Source organism: Asterias rubens, chromosome 5, assembly GCF_902459465.1.
Source record: "Asterias rubens chromosome 5, eAstRub1.3, whole genome shotgun sequence".
In the NCBI taxonomy this organism is placed as follows: domain Eukaryota; kingdom Metazoa; phylum Echinodermata; class Asteroidea; order Forcipulatida; family Asteriidae; genus Asterias; species Asterias rubens.
Window position 1 is genome coordinate 18971995 of NC_047066.1, and position 21060 is coordinate 18993054.

The 21060-nt window shown below is 39.2% G+C and overlaps 1 protein-coding gene across 2 annotated transcripts in view; it reads left to right on the forward strand.

Moving 5' to 3' along the window:
* The window catches only part of LOC117290735 (huntingtin-interacting protein 1-like), a 43662-nt gene that overhangs the window by 3582 nt on the left and 19020 nt on the right, over positions 1-21060 (forward strand). For both annotated transcript variants that reach the window (XM_033772281.1, XM_033772280.1), the window contains exons 2-9: positions 4514-4577; positions 5839-5981; positions 11688-11744; positions 14189-14269; positions 14770-14852; positions 16488-16549; positions 17974-18114; positions 19482-19615. In XM_033772281.1, the coding sequence (XP_033628172.1) occupies positions 4514-4577; positions 5839-5981; positions 11688-11744; positions 14189-14269; positions 14770-14852; positions 16488-16549; positions 17974-18114; positions 19482-19615 (765 nt within the window). The remainder of the gene's footprint in view (positions 1-4513; positions 4578-5838; positions 5982-11687; positions 11745-14188; positions 14270-14769; positions 14853-16487; positions 16550-17973; positions 18115-19481; positions 19616-21060) is intronic.

Sequence of the window (21060 nt, forward strand, 5' to 3'; positions counted from 1 at the left end):
ACCTTGCATTAAATCGGACAAACTTTTGTGTGTGCTGCATTGGCAGCTGTGCAGTATACAATGCAGTGCTTGTGAAATCATTAAAAATGGTGTTTATTCCAGATCATATTGCTGTGTACATTGACAGGTTTTGTGAAATTCAACCTCCAGACTTACACTACAGTGTAGTGTTTTGTATTCAAACTATTATGGTATAGGTTAAAGGCAGTGGACACTATTGGTAATTACTCAAAATAATTATTGGCATAAAACCTTTCTTGGTGCCAGTAATGGGGAGAGGTTGATGGTATAAAACATTGTGAGAAACGGCTCCCTCTGACATGACATAGTTTTCGAGAAAGAAATAATTTTCCACGAATTTGATTTCGAGATCTCAGATTTAGAACTTGAGGTCTCGAAATCAACCATCTAAACGCACACGACTTCGTTTGACAAGTGTTATTTTTCTTTCATTATTATCTCGCAACTTCGATGACCGTTTGAGCTCAAATTTTCACAGGTTTGTTATTTTATGCATATGTTGAGATACACCAACTGTGAAGGCTAGTCTCTTTGACAATTACCAATAGTGTCCACTGTCTTAATGCTTGATGTGTCACTATTTAATATTATGGCAGATCAGATTGGATTGAATTACAGAGTGTGCTAATCAGTGCTGGGCCCAATTTCATTGCACTGACATGACTGAGTGATATAATGTACAGTGTATCATGTACATTGTATGCATCAAAAGTCTGCTCTGTAGGTACCTGTAGTTAAATGTTGTAACAACAGAGCATTATGAGCCATGCAATTTGGCTGTAGTAGTGCTCCGTAACTGGTTTGTATTATAATGTACCCGGGGTGGATTTCACAAAGAGTTAAGACTAGTCTTATCTCGAGTTAGGACGAGTTACTCGTCCTAACTTAGGACTAGCCATATGTTTTTAATATCTCCTAGGACTAGTCCTAACTCTTTGTGAAATTGGCCCCAGGGTTACTAAAATGTTTAAAGCGCTTTAAGAAATCTTTGGTGTATAAAGCGCTATATAAAAATTGATTGTTATTATTATTAATATTATGTGGGCCCTACACTCTGTGGAAGGTTTAAAATTTGTACTGTGTTCATACATGTATGTAAATTTAGTGAACAGACAAACAATGCAGACAAAAGAAAATCACAATATTTACACAAACAGGTCAAGAAAGTAGGTTTGCTAAGCACAAAAGTGCAGGCACTGTGTCAGTCACCATACACTGTGTGGCGTGTCATGGTCCAACTGTGATTCAGCCTACCTGGATAGATAACAAGTTATTTACAAAAGAAGTGCAAACAGAACAATCACAAATTGAGTGATAAAAACGAACACACTAAGTAAACAAACAATCAAACAGACCTGCCGTAGACAATGCAGTCAATGAACAGAAAAAGAAGAGGAAAGAAAGAAGAAAGCAAACTACATAATGTACAAGTAGTATGACTATAGCCCCTTTCACACGAGAGCAATTTAGCAAGGGTCCCTTGTAAACAAACAATCAAACTACATAATAGCCCCTTTCACACGAGAGCAATTTAGCAAGGGTCCCTTGTAAACAAACAATCAAACTACATAATGTACAAGTAGTATGACTATAGCCCCTTTCACACGAGAGCAATTTAGCAAGGGTCCCTTGTAAACAAACAATCAAACAGACCTGCCGTAGACAATGCAGTCAATGAACAGAAAAAGAAGAGGAAAGAAAGAAGAAAGCAAACTACATAATGTACAAGTAGTATGACTATAGCCCCTTTCACACGAGAGCAATTTAGCAAGGGTCCCTTGCTAAATTGTAGCATGGTTGTAAGATTTGACAATTATGCACTTCGTGTGAAAGGACACAAATTTTTTGGAGTGTCCGGGTCCCTTGTCAAATCTTGTCCAACATTGCTTCATTTTGTCGGAGGTCCGGACCTACGACAAAATCTAACATTAGCGGCAGTTTTGACCAAGGACATGGGCTACATCATCGTGTGAAAGGAATCCTTGTTTATTGAACGACGACCTATAGGTGAAAATGCCCATACAGCGCATGCTATTGTGGGTGCTATCTTGTCCAACTACATGTACAATGTAGCAATTTTTTACCCTGTCCTCTGCGCGGAGCACAAGTTATCGAAATATTCACAGCTGTCCCATGCTGACCACAGTTAATATTTTTCTCATAAAATTACTATGAGGATCTAGCCTTCGATGCTGTCTTTCAAAATACAAAACATCAAGATTCAAATCAGATGTTTAATAACTGGAGCCTGAAGTATGTAAAAGGACACCATAAAGTGTAGCACGAGTTACCATGGAATTGCCAACATTATTACACAGGGTACCATTTAGTTCCGGCATGGTTCCGTTAAATTACACTCATGTACATGCACTCCACAGTCTGACAGTATGTAAAGTGCAGAAGTTTTATCCGGTCTTTACAAAGTTCAGAGTACAATGAAATTCTTCTTAGAAACTCCTCCAGTGGATGTACCTTGACCCACTTTATTTACTTACTTTAATAAAAACCAAGGTTATAAAAACATTCAGTGATACAATGCAACACAATAAACAGGTTAGTCCAATGGAGATTTCTACCTCCATGGTTCAATAGAAACGTACATAGAATAAAGGTGGCACAATATAAGTCCATTCACAGCATGCAGTGTGAGATTGTTTAAAACCTTTTTATTTTTTGACATGTTGTCATGGAAATTTGTATTCAAAGCACTACGTATTATACGTATGCAGCATGGTCATTAGTCATATTTAATAGGCTAATGAAATGATAAATAATGTAAACCCTCATTGAACCCCTCCACAATACACCGCCACTCAATGCGCATCTACCATTTCCACCATGTGTCAGTTCATTCCGTATGTTACATTATGACTCTCAAAAATGGCATAAAGGACTAGGCGAGTGTACAAGTGCACTGCACGATACATTGTGTAGGTTTCTTCTGTTCGTATTGAAGGTTTGAATCCTACCAAGCTAACCATTGCTTTCACAATGGCTAGAAATTAGAATTTATTATTTTCATCTACTTTGAATGAAAGTTTCTTGATTTGTGCAATTCATACAGTACGTACGGGTACATGAATACGTACATATGTATGGAGTAGAAGTCCATGGCTTAACGATACTGGACACTATTGGTAATTGTTGAAGACCAGTCTTCTCAACATATACATAAAATAACAAACCTGTGAAAATTTGAGCTCAATTGGTCATCGAACTCACGAGATAATAATGAAAGAAAAAAAAACACCCTTGTCACACGAAGTTGTGTGCGTTTAGATGGTTGATTTAGAGACCTCAAGTTCTAAATCTGAGGTCTCAAAATCAAATTCGTGGAAAATTACTTCTTTCTCGAAAACTTTGGCACTTCAGAGGGAGCCGTTTCTCACAATGTTTTATACCATCAACTTCTCCCCAGTACTCGTCACCAAGAAAGGTTTTATGCTAATAAATATTTTGAGTAATTACCAATAGTGTCCACGGCCTTTAAGCCAATGTTTGTGTTATGACGATGAGATTGGCTGTTGCCAGCTTGCCATTTAGGCCTTCATGTACATGTGTACATCCCCTTGTGGGAGTTTCTGGCGTTCCCTCGACAGGAAGATCATCTAAACAAACAATCAAACATACCATTGCTAGTATTAAGTGGAAACCCCATGTCTTGTGTATTGTTAACTTGAAGTTGCCACAGTCTCCTGTGGATTTTGTGTAAAGGGCCAGTTTGGCAGTCCTGAGAGTACAGGGTTTTCCTTTACTTTTTCAGTGACTAATAGCCAGCAGGAATAGTAAGCTACATAATTTGTCACCGTCTGTCAGCTTTTTATTCTTGAAATGAAATTGTCCAATATGCTTTTTCAAACTGAACTAGCCAGCCGGATCACTTGGAGTGAATTTCGATTGGTCCTCGGGTATTTTCATGTTGGACGACTGTTTAGGGAGAATGCTTGAAGGGGCACAGCAGTTTTCCCTCTTGTAAATTTAGGCACTTCTATGAGGAAAATGTAAATTTGGTATTTAAACCTTGCAAAGGGCACCACATCATAAGCACAGGGCACCATGGCAATTGCTGTGGGTGTCGCGTGTTAATTCAAGTCCTGCTGGAGATATACTGAATACAGGCCTGATACAAGCACAGAGGCAACCCTGGTCATTGCCTTGGTGCCCTTGAAATGCTCTTAGTAGAAATTTACAATTTCATCATAGGACATGTGTAGGGTGCCCTTTACCAAGGAGATAATGCCTTGGTGCCCTTGCCCTGACAATAATTGATTACTTTTTCTTTATTCATTTTGGTTTTTTACCCATACACCGATGTGTGTTAGCACTGTATAGGTACTCTTTCCCGAGTCCTGTGAAAAAATATCACAGGCATAATACTCGGGTGGGATTCGAACCCACGATCCTTGCAATTCTAGAGCAGTGTCTTACCAACTACACTACCGAGATTGCCAAGTAGCTAAATGAATCTTATTTTTTCTTTGTTTCTTTTCAGAATATCAGTGTCACCAAAGCCATCAACACTGTTGAGGTGCCTGTCAAGGAGAAACATGCAAGAAGTATCCTTTATAAAATAATACTTGGCAACACTATGCAAGAAATCTCTTGTTTGAAAGAGGGTAATAGACCCTTTAAAAATGTTTAGTTCCCTTTAAAAAGGGAACTTATGACCTTTGGTTTTGGGAATCGTCCGATTTTTTTACTACTATAAAAAACAAGTCTCCTGACGATGACTAGATCAAGCTAGTCGAAATGTTGAGACCAAACCCAAGAACTGACTCCACGGCAGTACAGTTAATTACAATCCTATAAGCTAAAGTAGTAGCCCCAGCCTATTTCTATACCATCCGCCCAGGTAATAGTTAATAAGCAGGACAGTTCTTGTCAGAACTGAGAAGTCTCCCGAACACCCAAACAATCTACTCCGCGGTAGTAGAATTAAGTAAGACAGTTCTCTAAGAACAAACTCTAGCAAGTAGTCACACACATGGTGTTACCGCAAACCAAATATATATAAAAAACAAACAAACCTGTGAAAATTTCATTTCAAAAGGTGGTAGTGTTTTTGAGACTTCGCAAAAAATCCAGAGCAGTGTTCGGAAGAATAATTCGTCTTTGGAATACACAAATGCTGACAGTTATGTTTCTCAGATTCAATTTATTTTTCTATATTATTATTATTTTTTTTTTTGGGGGGGGGGATAAAAACGTATCTTTTTCCACAACCACATAACCTCCAAGTAAAGATGATTCTCAAAATGGTTTCTACTATTGGAAGCTGCTGTACTTCTTACTAAGTAACATTTTGTTGTCATTAGTTTTAAGCGTGATCACCAAACATATACACTTTTCCTTTTAGTCTTGCACAGTGAGTGTGAAGATCATAAAAATTCATGAATAATAATAATAACACTAATACAAAGCATTTATACGGTGCTATACAAAGAACAGAGCGCCTAACATTAACAAAGGGAGGGCAACATAAGAACAAAAACAAAACCTAGACCAACGACAGGCAAATAGAGAAACAAAAAGAGGAGCAAATTAGGATGGTTCTGGATATAAACAAGTCTTGAGGAGGCGGTAAATTAATGCAAATGCAAAACCAAACTTTAACGTACTTAAGAGTGCAGAAATTGTCTATGAGCGCTCCACGCAAGAAGAGTGTGGAGATCATGATCCATTGTGTTGGCCTACATGTACATTCCACATTCTCCACGCAAAGTTTAATTTTTGTAAACTAAGTACTTGAAACTGCATTTTTGTACAGTGTACAATAGCGTTTCCCCAGCAAGATTCTACCCTTAACCTCAATCTCAGGTATCATCATCGGTTCCTTCACTGACAAGGGTCTGTCAGTGTTCTGGGCCTCAGTGCTTAGACTTCCTCTCCAGGGGTCGGCCATCTTGTGCTGGAAGTTCTGCCACACCCTACACAAAGTCATCAGGGATGGACATGAAAACGTAGGTGCCGTTTTGGTAACAAATCTCTTGGCTGTCAGGTTGGCGTGGTGGTATCTTTCTTAGCCTTCCACCTCTAGGACCCGGTTCGAATTACGCCAGAGGCACTGTGGGGATTTGGTTTTCAGTAAGCCTGGGCGACTGGTGAAATTTTCTACTCGACTAGTCGCCCCTCAACACTATTTGCGAATAGGGGCACTGTGTGGATTTGGTTTTCAGTAAGCCTGGGCGACTGGTGAAATTTTCTACTCGACTAGTCGCCCCTCAACACTATTTGCGAATAGGGGCACTGTGTGGACTTGGTTTTCAGTAAGCCTGGGTGACTGGGGAAATTTTCTACTCGACTAGTCGCCCCTCAACACTATTTGCGAATAGGGGCACTGTGTGGATTTGGTTTTCAGTATAAAGCCTGGGCGACTGGGGAAATTTTCTACTCGACTTGTTGCCCCTCAACTCTTTTTGCGACTAGGGGCACTGTATGGATTTGGTTTCCAGTAAGCCTGGGCGACTGGTGAAATTTGCTACTCGACTAGTCGCCCCTCAACACTAGTTGCGACTAATTTTTAATTCCCCAGATGCATTGCGGCATGTTGTTTGCCACAGGCACAATATAGTAAAATTCATGCTGAAAGGATTGATGTCTGATTGTGTTTCGTTATTAAACTATGTTGTCTAGAATAGTTCGGAGAGACATGATTAGTTCATCAAGCAGGAAGTCACAACTATTTTTGCAGTTGTCGTGGCGGCTCGGTCAATCGGGTAGTTGATAAACGGTAGTCGCAACTCGACCAAGCACTAGTTGCCTAGGCTTTAGTTTCAGTCCCTACTTGACTGCGTGGGTTTTCCCTGGAATGCAAAAGATAGTTAATGGCCTGACGCTTCGACCCTAGCAGAGTCTTTCTCGAAGGCTAACTGACGACAGAACAAATAGGAACAGGTAACTAAGTGAAACATAAGCAGTGAAGTGGGGGTTAGAAAGCTATAATGAATAGGGGGACAAAAGGGGGGGGGGGGTTGAAGGGAAGGGACTGGCTTGACCACAAGGGTTTTTCCTGGAATAAGACCCTGGGGCTTTCCTCCCACATCTAAAACTGAAACTTCCTGTGTCTTCTTTCCTGGGTTCTTGGCTAGTACAGTGATTAATATCACTTTTCCGCGAGAGCGTAGTTTCACAACCAGAAATAAATAATGAATGAAATGAAACGAAATAAACCAAAAGTTGTGTTAATTTAAACCTTCGGCAAATACAAATGACAACCACTTTCAACTTCAAATCAGATTATAATGACGGTACTTCCTGAGTACAGTACATGTACATGTCATGTCGTGGCAAAGGTTTTAAGCCAGGATTTTGTAAAATGGTGTCCAAATTTGCTGGAAATTTAAAACCGGGTGTGCACTTGTACAATATATGCTAATGCCAGATAAAACAAGATGTCCAAATTTAAAACAGGGTGTCCAAAAGACCCACGCATTCTACATTATGTATACGTCGCAAACGTGGCATATCTGCTACGTAGCCGGCAACTCAGCTAGAAAGCTCCAAACAGTGCTTGGACTTTGCCCAACCACAAGGATCCGTACGTTTCTTCTGAATAATGTGTTAAATATTACACATTATGCATGAAACATTGATCCACTAGCCATATGGCCATGATGTCCTGGGCAATGCCATCTATGGAAACACTCTAAAGGGATGCATGAACATCTAAAATGGGTTAAATACGTATAGTTCTTGAAATACCTTTATTGTTCTTGGAAATAAGCCCTACATGTTATTCAGACAACGTATCGCCTCCGAGCAGTTTAGCAAATCAAACTCAATTTCTCAGGCCTGGAATTCGACAGAGGCCATGGCTTCTGTTTCCCTGATTTTGGCCTTGGTGCCCCTTAAAAAGTTATTCACATACTTTAAGATCAGTGCCCTTTTCAGGCCTGGAATTTTATCTTTGAGATGGCAAGGTCATTTTGGGGGGCAAAGGGCACTTTCATTGGAAAACCTTCATGTTTATAATAGGAAACTTTTGAAGGGGCATCAAGGCCAAGACTAGGGGCAACAGAGTTAACAAATTCGTTGGTCCAGTAACTGTTTTGAGCTGCATGTACAAGCCATGCAGTCCAGTTGATTCTTTCTCCAAATTCGAGCCCTGCGTTGGGTTACCAAGTACATAGCTTTCCAGGCATGATTGGGAACGATTTTGTCCAGCACTTTTTCGTAGCAAAAAAATTTGAATGAACTTACTTTGTGCACACTGCCGTCGATTTCACAAAGAGTTAGGACTCGTGTTATCTCGAGTTAGGACGAGTAACTCTTCCTAACTTAGGACTAATCTTAAGGTCTGCATGCTACAGTGCAAGGTTGGGACTCGTCCTAAGTCCTAAGATTAGTCTTAAGTTAGGAAGAGTTTTGTGAAATCAACGGCAGAATGCCAACATGCAGGGCCCAAATGGAAACCAGTTACTTGTTTACTGATTTGGCTCACCCTGGGTAAACAAAGGGAATGGATAAACATTTAGTTGCAAATGATGATTTTTTAGTAGCAACTGATTCATTTTGTGAAGCATTTTGCTCTGCTATACAAGAGAAGTCGTTCGCTGCTTGATCGTGTGATAAAATCAAAATGGCACACTGTAACAAGCCACATATGTTACGGGCTCTACAAAAATGAGTCGCTTGTCGCACTACCCACTTTCCAATACAGGGCTGTTGAATGATGGGAGGGTGAAAACAAAATATTTTAGTGATTTTTTTTAAATGTGGTTTTGCACTTCTTTGGGGTCTATATTTTTACATTTTTTAAAAATAGAAACTTTGTTTTTGATCGATAAAGGTAAATAAAACATATTTTTGGTCATCCCTTAGACATCTATAGTTGATGTTTTTTTTTTTTTAAATGGGCTGTTTCCCCAGTATGTTTTTTTCCTTAAGATTATGACATAGTCTATTTTTCAAAAGGACCTAACTTTTGGACCAAACGCCACACAAGGGTGTAAGATGTGTCAAACTGAAGCTTTAACATTGTATGCTCTTTTCAGCTATGTGTAAAACCCAATAAGTTAAATTTCCCCCCTTTGACTCATTTTCACAGAGCCCATCACAAATGTTTTACTGATTCAGACTAGACTTACAACATTCTACAATGTACGCAGTCTGTATGTAGGCCTACCCAGTGCACTAGCGTTTTATTCCACTATCAAATACTGCACTGTTGATCCAATGGGACATTGTGTACACATTCACAAGCAGTTTGTTAATAAAATTAACCGTCCAGTACTGACAAAAGGGCCCAAGGAGTTTGGCTTAATAAGAGTACAACTCGCGAGGGTTGAGAGAGATTCCCCAGAGTGAGACACCTTCTCAAATATCAGTTGAGTCACTCGTTCACTCAAGACGCTGGAGCTTGGGAAGTAGGCCAAATCTTTGTCATTTAATTTCGCTGAATCTCTTTACAGTGTTTGTGTGTTGATGCATTGTATTTTACTTGTAGTACAGTTTCACAATATACAGAATGTGTCCTAAGTACACACTGCACGATCCTTTAAAGGAACATTACAGAATTGGTTTTTGCTAACAAAACAGTTGCTGGCAGTGTAAGCACTTTATGTAATCCACCATATACATGTACATAAACTGACAAACCTGTAGAAGTTTGAGATCGATTGGCCATCTGGGTCACGAGAGAATAGTGAAAAACCGATTACAAATTTTGCATTGCATCGATGCCAAAATAAAAATGAATTAAACGCTCACCGAGCGATAAACTCCAAACGTGAAGTTAGATTATTTATTTCTCATCAAATATGACATTTTAGACAGAAATATTTCAAGGGATGTTTTCAACTATCATCATCATTAGACCGTGTAAGTTTTATGTAAATCTGTGATCTTCACGATTTTTGTTTCTTACCAATTCTGTAACGTTCCTTTAAGTGGTTAAATTAATGACCAATTTGTATAATAAGGGAAAGTATACCTATGTTTTTTGAATGTTTGACTGTTTTAACCCCATCTTTACATGTAGTAAAACTAACCTGTGAAAATTTCCCTTGTCACACGATATTGTGTGCGTTCAGATGCTTGATTTTGAGACCTCAAATTCTAAATCTGAGGTCTCGAAATCAAATTCGTGGAAAATTACTTCTTTCTCAAAAACTACATTACTTCAGAGGGAGCCGTTTCTCACAATGTTTTATACCATCAACCTCTCCCCATTACTCGTGTTATAAAATAGGCAATGTAAATTCAAAACAAAAAAAGACCCTATAAATAAATAATCGGCTATTCTTGTATACGCAGTTTATACACAATATCTACCATGTCTACTGTACACAAACAATGACAAACGGTTCATGTTTTATTTTAATATTTTGTGCACATTGCACATTTATGGGTTTTATACTTTTATGCTAACACTACTTTTAATGTTGCAACTGAAATAAGCAGTAACTGGGGATCATTTCATTGTGGGCATTCTCTTGTGTAGTGTGCATTTTCTACATTTAATTTCCTCCATACAAAAAGGGACACTTGTTTCTTTGAGCTTGCACATTGTGTAACACATCATTATGCACAGCATGTGAAAAAGAGTACACATTTAGATGGGGGATGGTAGACACTGCAGTGTTTCATGTTGTTGTAATATTTAATGAGTTTCAACAACTGAGCATTGTACCCTGAAATATAATTTGCTATACATACACAACTGTACATTGTGAGACACAAATTTGTGTGTGGAATGATAAATTGCTCACAAGCCAAGTCTGTGTCTAAATGACTTGTTTGGGAATTCATAGGGCCTATACAATTTTAAATAGCGTTAGTTGTGGCTGTATCAGTGTTTAAAGGGAAGGTACACGTTTGGTAATTACTCAAAACAAATATTAACTTAAAAACTGACTTGGTAATGAGCATTGGAGAGCTGTTGATAGTATAAAACATTGTGGGAAACGACTCCCTCTAAAGTGACGCAGTTTTTGAGAAAGAGGTAATTTCTCACTAAAATAAGAAAAGACTTCTAGCTAGAAGTATTTTATTCCTATCTGAAAGCACACAGGTGTTTTTTCTTTCAGTATTTTCTCACAAATTCGATGACCGATGAGCCCAAATTTTCACAGGCAAGTTATGTTATGCTTATGATGGGATACACTAAAGGAGAAGACTAATCTTTGAGAATTACCAAACGTGTACAGTGCCTTTAAACTATAATGTATCTATGGATATATTATGGATAATTGATGTTGACACGATTAAAAAAAAAAAATTCAACCACAGATAAAAATCATATACAATATTTCCTGATGTGAATTTAATTTTGTTTGTTCCCACTATTTAACCTACTTTTTAAGGAAATACTTCGCACTTCACTGACAAATATTTTTGGGGTTGAATTTGTTTTTTTAACTAGAGAGAGCGAGATTTGAGTCAGTGACCTCCAGGGACTCTACCAACTGAGCTATCTAGCCAAATGCTTGCGGTCTCCTTATCTTGTTCAGGGGTGCCGGGCAGAAGCCATACAACCATTAGTCTTAGAGTGTGAGCCTGTTGGTTAAATCATGCAGTAAGAGGGCGCGCTGTAACAGTTAACAACCAATCACAGTACACTATCGATCACTAACGTCTTGGGCTAAGACTATACAACCATTCCTTACTGTAAGATTGTATTTTCATAAACGTTTGATAAAAATGTCTTTTTTTATTTTTTATTTTAGGTGGTGAAGGATTCACAACAGCATGCTGGATACATCTCGAGGACTGGAAGCTCATGGGTAGGTATTTATTTATTTATTTATTTTGCTTCTTCGGACAATACAATTAAAACAAGCACAGGCCATCCAGGGAAGGGCAAAAGTCATAAAACTGTCATCAAAAAAGATGGGCACTCCCAGATGCCAAGTTGACTCAGGGTTCGATTCACCCAGGGGGCATTATGTGGGTTTGGTTCTCAGTAAGCCTGTGCGACTAGTGAAATTTACCACTCGACTGTAGTCGCGCCTCAAATAGTCGCGACTTTGACACTAGTTTTTAATTCCCAAGATACATTGTCGCATATTGTTTGCGGTAGGCGCAATAAAGTAAAATTCACGCTGAAAGGATTAAAGGATTGTGTCACTGATGTCTGATTGTGTTTCGTTGTTTAACTATGTTGGTGAGGTAATGAGGCAATGGATCTCATCCCTAGGGAAGGGAAAAAGAGCGTACATGTATGACACCATGGATGTACACACTGGCAAGAGCAGCCAAAATATGACTCATTGTACTGTACATGCACATGTATCAGTTACAATTATACACACCATACAGTATTTTTCAAAGGATGTGTGCAGTCACGTTCAGTGTACACGTACGAGTGTATAAATCAATCAGCGTACTGTGTACACATGAAGCCTACTGTAAAAGCAATCGTCAACCAAAAAAACATGTAAAAGGAACATAAAATGTCACGTACACAGTGTATAAACATGGAAGTTCCAAGTTTTAAACCTGGTACAGTGCAGTATTTGGTTTCTCTATGGTACGGCGTGGTAGTACAGTGTATGACTTGTTTATAAATTATACACTGCTACAATGGTTTCCTTTCATTTATAAGGAAACATTTTATTTCAAGAAACAAATTCTTGTGTCACTCCCTTGAAGTTTTCTTGAAGTAATGTACAATGTAACCTTAGAACACTGTATGTAGGTGTACGTGTACAAAGAACCACTTTCAATGAACAATTGATCCCAATGCTGGTAGAGTGTCATGGCCGAGTGGTTAAGAGCATCGAATTCAAGTTCTGGTGCTAATTCACCGGAGTGTGGGTTCGAATCCCGGTCGTGACACTTGTGTCCTTGAGCAAGATACTTTACTATAATTGCTTCTCTTCACCAAGGGGTTTAAATGGGTACCTGCGAGGGTAGAGGTTGATATTGTGAATAAAAAAGCCTTCGGAGTGATATCAACTGTTGCCCAGATGGAAATTCCCAAGGGAGCTGAGAAACATTAAAAGGGATGTTTATTGGCCCTATGACCAGGGCACTAATGTAAAGCGCATTGATACGGTTGTTGTGAAATGTGCTATATAAGAATTGTTATTATTAAAGGCAGTGGACACTATTGGTAATTGTCAAAGACTAGCCTTCACAGTTGGTGTAACTCAACTTATGCATAAAATAACAAACCTGTGAAAATTTGAGCTCAATCGGTCATCGAACTTGCGAGATAATAATGAAAGAAAAAACACCCCTGTCACACGAAGTTGTGTGCGTTAAGATGGTTGATTTCGAGACCTCAAGTTCTCGAAATCAAATTCGTGGAAAATTACTTCTTTCTCGAAAACTATAGCACTTCAGAGGGAGCCGTTTCTCACAATGTTTTATACTATCAACCTCTCCACATTACTCATCACCAAGTGAGGTTTTATGCTAATAATTATTTTGAGTAATTACCAATAGTGTCCACTGCCTTTAAAAGGAATGGTACTTGATGTATGTATGCATGACGTACAGCATGTTCGGAAAACTTTCAAAACTAAAAACTGTATACAACCAGACAATCTCGGTGGTCTAGTTGGTAAGACACATCTCTAGAATGGCAAAGGTTGTGGGTTTGATTCCCACCCAAGTAATGTGCATGTGATTTCTTTTCATAGAACTCGGGAAAGTATTGACTATACAGTGCTTAAAGACACTGAACACCTTTAGTAATTGTCAAAGACCAGTCTTCTCACTTGGTGTATCTCAACATTTTGTTACGCACAAAATAGACCTAACAAACCTGTGAAAATTTGAACACAGTTGGTCTGGAAGTTTGGAGATACATGTAATAATGGAGGAAAAAACACCCTTGTCACACGAACTTGGACCTCAAAATCTAATTCTGAGGTCTCGAAATCAAATTCAAATATTTTAGTGGAAAATTACTTCTTTCTTGAAAACTATGTTCCTTCAGAGGGAGCCATTTCTCACAATGTTTTATACTATCAACAGCTCTCCATTGCTCGTTACCAAGTAAGTTTTTATGCTAACAATTATTTTGAGTAATTACCAATAGTGTCCAGTGCCTTTAATACACATCGCTGTATATGGGTAAACCAAAATATTATTATTTATCCCTGATGCAAATTAAACATCTATTAAACATGTTAAAAGAAGAAGAATTTCTTGTTGAAATGCCATGATACAGTTCTTAAATTAACATATTTTTTTGTTTTGGTGCATTTTCTTGTTTCAGAACAATCGTCCTGAAGGGTACGGGAAGCTTGTCTACAGGTACTGTCAACTACTGGTCTTCAGACTCGAGTTCCATAAAAAGGTAATTACAGTTTACCTGAGTCAGGTGGTTGACCTGATGACACAGAGGTCACCTTGAATTATAAAGGTCAAGTTGGCATAGTATGACTACTAAGTAGTCATAGATACAGAAATACACCTACATGTAAGCCTCCCTTGGGTTTTAAATTTAGTTCATCTGCAACTCTCTCCCACGCACTTAAGGATAGGTTCTTAAGAATCTTAACCTTGCTAATAATTTTGTATGTCAATGACAACCACAAGTTTGACAAGTTCTTAAAGAACAAATCTGCACAGAAAAGTAGATGTACTACACTGTACAGCGTTATCACAAACTGAAATGCCTCACCAATTGCCCTTAAAAAAAAAACACAATATTAATCCTATCCCAGAGTTTTATACTATCAACAGCTCTCTATTACTCGTTACCAAGTAAGGTTTTATGCTAATAATTATTTTGAGAAGTTACCAATAGTATCCACTGCCTTTAAGGGTCATCAGTATTTTATATTTAATTTGCAGCATCCTTTAATGCCAGGAGATCTCAAGTTGCCGTCTCCAGAAAGTGACTTGGAGAAAATGGCGCAGAATGACATCAACAACTTGTAAGTTATGAAAACTCTTGAAAAAGAGCTTATGAAGTTTGTCAATTGACTCAATGATTTAATATGTTAAATTGGCATGGGGGATAAAGAATATTAATTTTGTTTTTACCCATATGTGACCCGCTCTGTGAAAATGAGTCACATGTAGGCAATTTCAAGAATTGAGTTATATATGCATGGCTGGAAAGAACACATCAGCAGCAGTAATTTGGTATGTGTCTAAGCTTTGGGGTGCATCGCGTTGCTGAGTTACTCCCATTTGAAATTAGGCATTACACCATTTTTTGTGAAAACGAATTACAAGTAAAATGATATTTTAAACTACCATTTTGTGCAACTAGAAGGATACGAATTAGATATAAGTATGACCACAAAACTGTTGTATTCATAGCTTTATTGCCTAAAAGTAAGTGTTCTAAAGGTTAACCATGCAACTATAGATCTTTAAAAGGAAAACAAAGAAAAAAAGAAAAATGTGACTAATTTTCACAGAGTGGATCACATATTATGTAAACCAATGTGTGTAAGCACTGTATACTCAGTACTTTCCAGAGTTCTGTGAAAAAAATCACAGGCATATGAGTCAATGATGCCCCTAAATTTACACTGACTCTTTGAAGTGTGGGATTCCAACTGGAAGTGTTTGTTCTTTGTCATACAGTCATGTATTTGTGATGTTGACTCCAGTGTACGGGTGGTGTACATTTCACCATTTGTGATGCGACCAAGCTGGATGAGTCGTTTGTAAAAAATATCAGGAAAGAGAAGCGAGCCCCAACAGCGAACAGGGGTGAAAAAGAAATTTAAATAATTTGTAAATTTAAATGGCAAAAGAAATCATACGTTATATTGACAACTTCCTTCCTGGTAAATAACAGAAATAATAATAATAACTGTAGCTTCTTACATAGCGCACATGTCCATCACACAGTGACGCTCCTGGCGCTTACAGTATATCCTGCCAGATGTGGGACTACATTTGAAATATGAGACCTAATTCTGATAGCACCATGTAATGTTTTACAAGGTGCTGTGGCCCAACTTGCTGCCGATCGGACCAGGAACACCGGGGCGCACCCCTTCTCTTTTCGATAAGTGCACTGGGTTCTTTTACATCATTACATAACACTTGGGACCAACGGCTTAACGTCCCATCCGAAGGACGAAGCAATGGTCTAGTGTCTTGCTTAAGGACACAAGCGTCACGGCTGGGGATTCGAACCCACACGCTGCTGATCAGAAACACCAGAGTTTGAATTCGGCGCTCTTAACCGCTCGGCTACGACACTTTCACAAGAAAGGGGTTCAAATTAGCACTGAAAGAATATGTGCCAATACAATGTATGTTCAATAAACAACTCGACTTTATACTCCTTTTTCTCTGTTTCAATCTCTTGTATCTCTTGGTGTATCGACTTTCACAACTTTTGAACCAAAGATGGTATCAACATGGGGTTTAACAGCATTAAAGCATAGAATATGCCCTTTTTAAATGTATTGTCCACGACAACAAAATTACCTGGGTCAACAAACGACTCGTTTTGCTTGATCGCATCGCATTTCTGTATACATGTAGTTTTGTGCAGCACCTATCCAGTCGGGACGAGTACAAATATTTTCTGGTTTTGTTCTCAGTTTCCAGATGTCAGTTGAGATATTTGACCACCTGGATGCCTTGATAGCCCTACAAGAAGCAAGTAAGTGCACCAGCCGTCGATTTCACCAAACTCTTCCTAACTTAGGATTAATCTTAGGACTTGGGACGAGCTCAGTTCCCTATCCGAAGACGTAGGATGCATTGAACCCATCCTAAGTGAGGACGGGTTACTCGTCCTAACTCGAGTTAGGATTAATCCTAGCATTTCGTGAAATCGGCTGCAAGATCTTCCAAGCTGGCCATAAAATCATTAACTGTCAATCACAGCTATTTTCACTAATTCTTCACATTAATAATAATAATAGTAATAATAGTGGTTTATTATATAACGTGCATGTCGGTCACTCAGTGACGCTCCGGGTGCCTACAGTATTTCCTGCATGATGTGGGACTACGTTTGAATTATGAGACCTTATCATTTATAGCAACAAGTACTGTTTTACAAGGTGCTTTGGCGCAATTTGCTGTCGATAAGACCAGGAACACCAAAGCAAACCCCTTCTCTCTTCGATAAGTGCAATGGGTTCTTTTACATGCAACACATGGGACCATCGGCTTTAGGTCCCATCTGAAGGACTTTCTAACTATGCTTGGCATTCCTTAGTACTCCAATGACTAGCAGTACTGCTGGACTCTAAGTACAGCACTCCATACATCAAAATTAAAGCCATTGGACACTTTTGGTAAACAGTATTGTCACAAGGCCCACACTTTGTGTATCACAACTTATATATAAAACAACAAACCTGTGAAAATTTAGGCTCAATCGGTCATCGGAGTCGGGAGAAAATAACGGGAAAACCCAACCTTGTTTCTGCACGTTTCGTCGGTCATGACATGTGTTTAAAATAAGTCCATAATTCTCTTTATCGAGAATTGCTAATTGTTTTAATGTTTTCTCAAAAAGTAAAGCATTTCATGGAATAATATTTCAAGGGAAGTCTTTCACCATGACCTTCTGTAAACCCTGTAAAATAATTGGAAATCTGTGATTTTTTTTTTTTTTTTTCCTGTTCCGAAACTGTATAATGGCTTTAACACAGGTTAGTGTAAGGTTCAAAATAATATTCTGTCTATAAAAAGTAGTTGTTCAAATAGGTTTTTAGTTTTGTGCATTGCTCTCCATAATGCAGCCATTTTCTGATGGAGGATTCCGTGTAAATAAAAGTTTAATAACAAGACAGGTACTCTAGAGTTGCACTGAATACAAATATTTCATGAAGTTCATGTCAAAATCAACATCTAAAACAGTTCAGAGCGACTGGACGCGCTGGAAGTCAAAAGATTGACTGTCGCAGTCATTCAGCACAACTCTGGAGTGTCTTGGTTTCAGACGTTCATTTTGTCATGTGTTGTCTGTTGGTTTGCCCTCTAAAATGGCCAAGATTTACCTGTTGATCAGTTACGTGTATCGTCTTTCCTAACTAACCCCTTTTGAAAGTTGTTGTCTTTGCTCATTTTCAGTTTTTAGCACCTTCAACTTGGCTCGTAGTATGTCCGTGGCTCCTGCAGGACAGTGTCGTCTTGCGCCTCTCATTCAAGTTATCTTAGACAGCGGTCTGCTCTATGACTACAGTGTCAGACTTCTCTTCAAACTTCACGCCTGTAAGTCACAATCAATTATGCATGGTAAAATTAATTAGTTTAGGGATAAAGAATATTGTTTGTGTTTTACCAACTAGAAGCCAGTGGCCGAGCGGTCTAGTTCACCAGACCCAAGCTCTGGTGTTGTCAGCAGCAGAGTGGGGGTTTGAATCCCTGTCATGACACTTGTGCGTTTGTGGCTTGTCCAGGCCGAGCGGTCTAGTTCACCGGACCCAAGCTCTGGTGTTGTCAGCAGCAGAGTGGGGGTTTGAATCCCTGTCATGACACTTGTGCGTTTGTGGCTTGTCCAGGCCGAGCGGTCTAGTTCACCAGACCCAAGCTCTGGTGTTGTCAGCAGCAGAGTGGGGGTTTGAATCCCTGTCATGACACTTGTGCGTTTGTGGCTTGTCCAGGCCGAGCGGTCTAGTTCACTGGACCCAAGCTCTGGTGTTGTCAGCAGCAGAGTGGGGGTTTGAATCCCTGTCATGACACTTGTGCGTTTGTGGCTTGTCCAGGCCGAGCGGTCTAGTTCACCAGACCCAAGCTCTGGTGTTGTCAGCAGCAGAGTGTGGATTTAAATCCCTGTCATATAACTTGTGCGTTTGTGGCTTGTCCAGGCCGAGCGGTCTAGTTCACTGGACCCAAGCTCTGGTGTTGTCAGCAGCAGAGTGGGGGTTTGAATCCCTGTCATGACACTTGTGCCTTTATGGCTAGTCCAGGCCGAGCGGTCTAGTTCACCAGACCCAAGCTCTGGTGTTGTCAGCAGCAGAGTGGGGGTTCGAATCCCTGTCATGACACTTGTGCCCTTGAGCAAGGCACCTATCCATAATTGCTTCGTAAAAAGTTGGTTAGGAAGTGTTGCTAAGGACTGTGAAGGGGATAATCCTGTTTCAGCCCCAGGAGAAGGTGGCATAAAAGATATCACTTTTTATCCCCAACGATTTGAATCTGAGAAGCTTTATTGGTCCAGATTTTCAGCAATAGTATAGCTCAAAAACACTACCACCTTTTGAAAATAATTGTTTGCAGGTCAGTTTTATGGTATACAGGTGATAGTCTTCCTACTTAAAGGGAAGGTACACGTTTGGTAATTACTCAAAACAAATATTAACTTAAAAACTGACTTGGTAACGAGCATTGGAGAGCTGTTGATAGTATAAAACATTGTGAGAAACGGCTCCCGGCCTCTGAAGTACATGTAGCATAGATTTTGAGAAAGGTAATTTCTCATTAAAATAATAAAAGACTTCTAGCCAGAAGTCTTTTATTCCTATCTGAACGCCCAAAAATTCAGCCAACAAGGGTGTTTTTTCTCTCATCATTTTCTCGCAATTTTGATGACCAATAACGTATACTATCCCTTTAACTCTCATTGATTTCTACTATAGGTTTGCCAGCAGACACACTTGATGGTCATCGAACACGTTTTGTCAAGCAGTTCCGAACCCTCAAGTCCTTCTTCCAAACCTCCAGCAATCTTATGTACTTCCGTAATCTCATTCAAGTGCCTAGCCTACCTGATGTAAGTTAGTTTTCTTATCAACTTATTAATATGTAGTAGTGTAGGTCTGTCTGTGTAGCACAGAATTAAAAGTGCCTGTGGTTATTTTCTTTAGCTGTGTGGACCAGAGCCCAATTTGATTGATTTGCTTAATAATACAAGGCAATTATATGGCGTTCTACAAAGGACACAGCTCTCACAATCAACACCAGATTTAAATATAAAGAAATGAAGAAAATGCATGAAAACAAGCATTTCCGGATAGAACACAGCAGCTTGTTTCTTAATTCCGGGCAACAACAAAGAATGAATTGTCCCCAGCCCTCTTGTTGGAGCGCAGAACAAACGGGAAAAGTAGTAAAGCAAAACATTGTGCTTTATGGTTAAAAGCCAATGTACTAAGTCACATTGAACATCTGTGACCAGTCTCTGCCAATAGACCCACTGAGTAGTTTTGGGTGTCAACTCTGCCAAATGCGAGTGAAAATAGCGGCGGGCGAGTGAAAACCCTTTCTCACTAGCCCGCCGGGCGAGTCAAATAATGATTCCTTTTCACATATCAATGAGGGTTCAGTGGCAAAATCCCACAGAAAACTTTGACTAAATCTTTTAAACTAGTAAGTTTGACAATTCTAGAGACTTGCAAGATTTAATTTTGCCATGATGCTGTCGTTCGTTTCAGAAAACACGTACAATCAATTGAAAACACGATACACAAACCACATGGTGCCGAGTGTCCTTGCAGTACACGGTCGCCCACTGGTCCATGCAGTATAAGCACAGCACATACACAACACACACAGTCGTCCATAGTCCATTCTGACCAACACTCTGCACGCTGTGATTGGCCGTTGATGGCTGTTGATAATTCCATATTTATGATGTTCTTGACTAGACTTCAATGCAGTACACGTTCACGAACGGAGTAAAACATTGCCTCACGTTGTGCATAATGCCTGCACACTGTGCACAATGTACAGCCTTGGAGGAATTCCAATAACATTAAAAACTTTTGCCAACAGAGGGCGTTGCGTTGATTCATGAAGATTTTGTTGCAAACAGAGTTCAAAACATGTTTAAATCAACCGACCTCCTAACCACGAAGGCATTAAAGTTGTTGTTGATGGACAAGGGATAGTTTAAGATATAAAATCCTAAAAAAAAAAAAGCAATTTTAAGGGCTTCACTTTCGTGTTTTTTTTGTGTGTGTTTTTTTGTTTTCGTTTTGAAAATTGTGTGTATAAATACATGCGGGCTAGTGAAAAAACCTGCGGGCGATGACTCGCCCGGCGTGCAATTGAAAAAAAAAAGTTAAGGGAAACCATTGTAGTCATGGTAGTACATGAAAACTTCGACATCTGAAACCTGAGCTACTGATTGCGCTGGAAGTAAAAAGATCGGTTGTTGCAGTCGTCTTGAACGACTTGTCATGTTATTTAAAAAACAACATTTCAGTTGTTGTTACT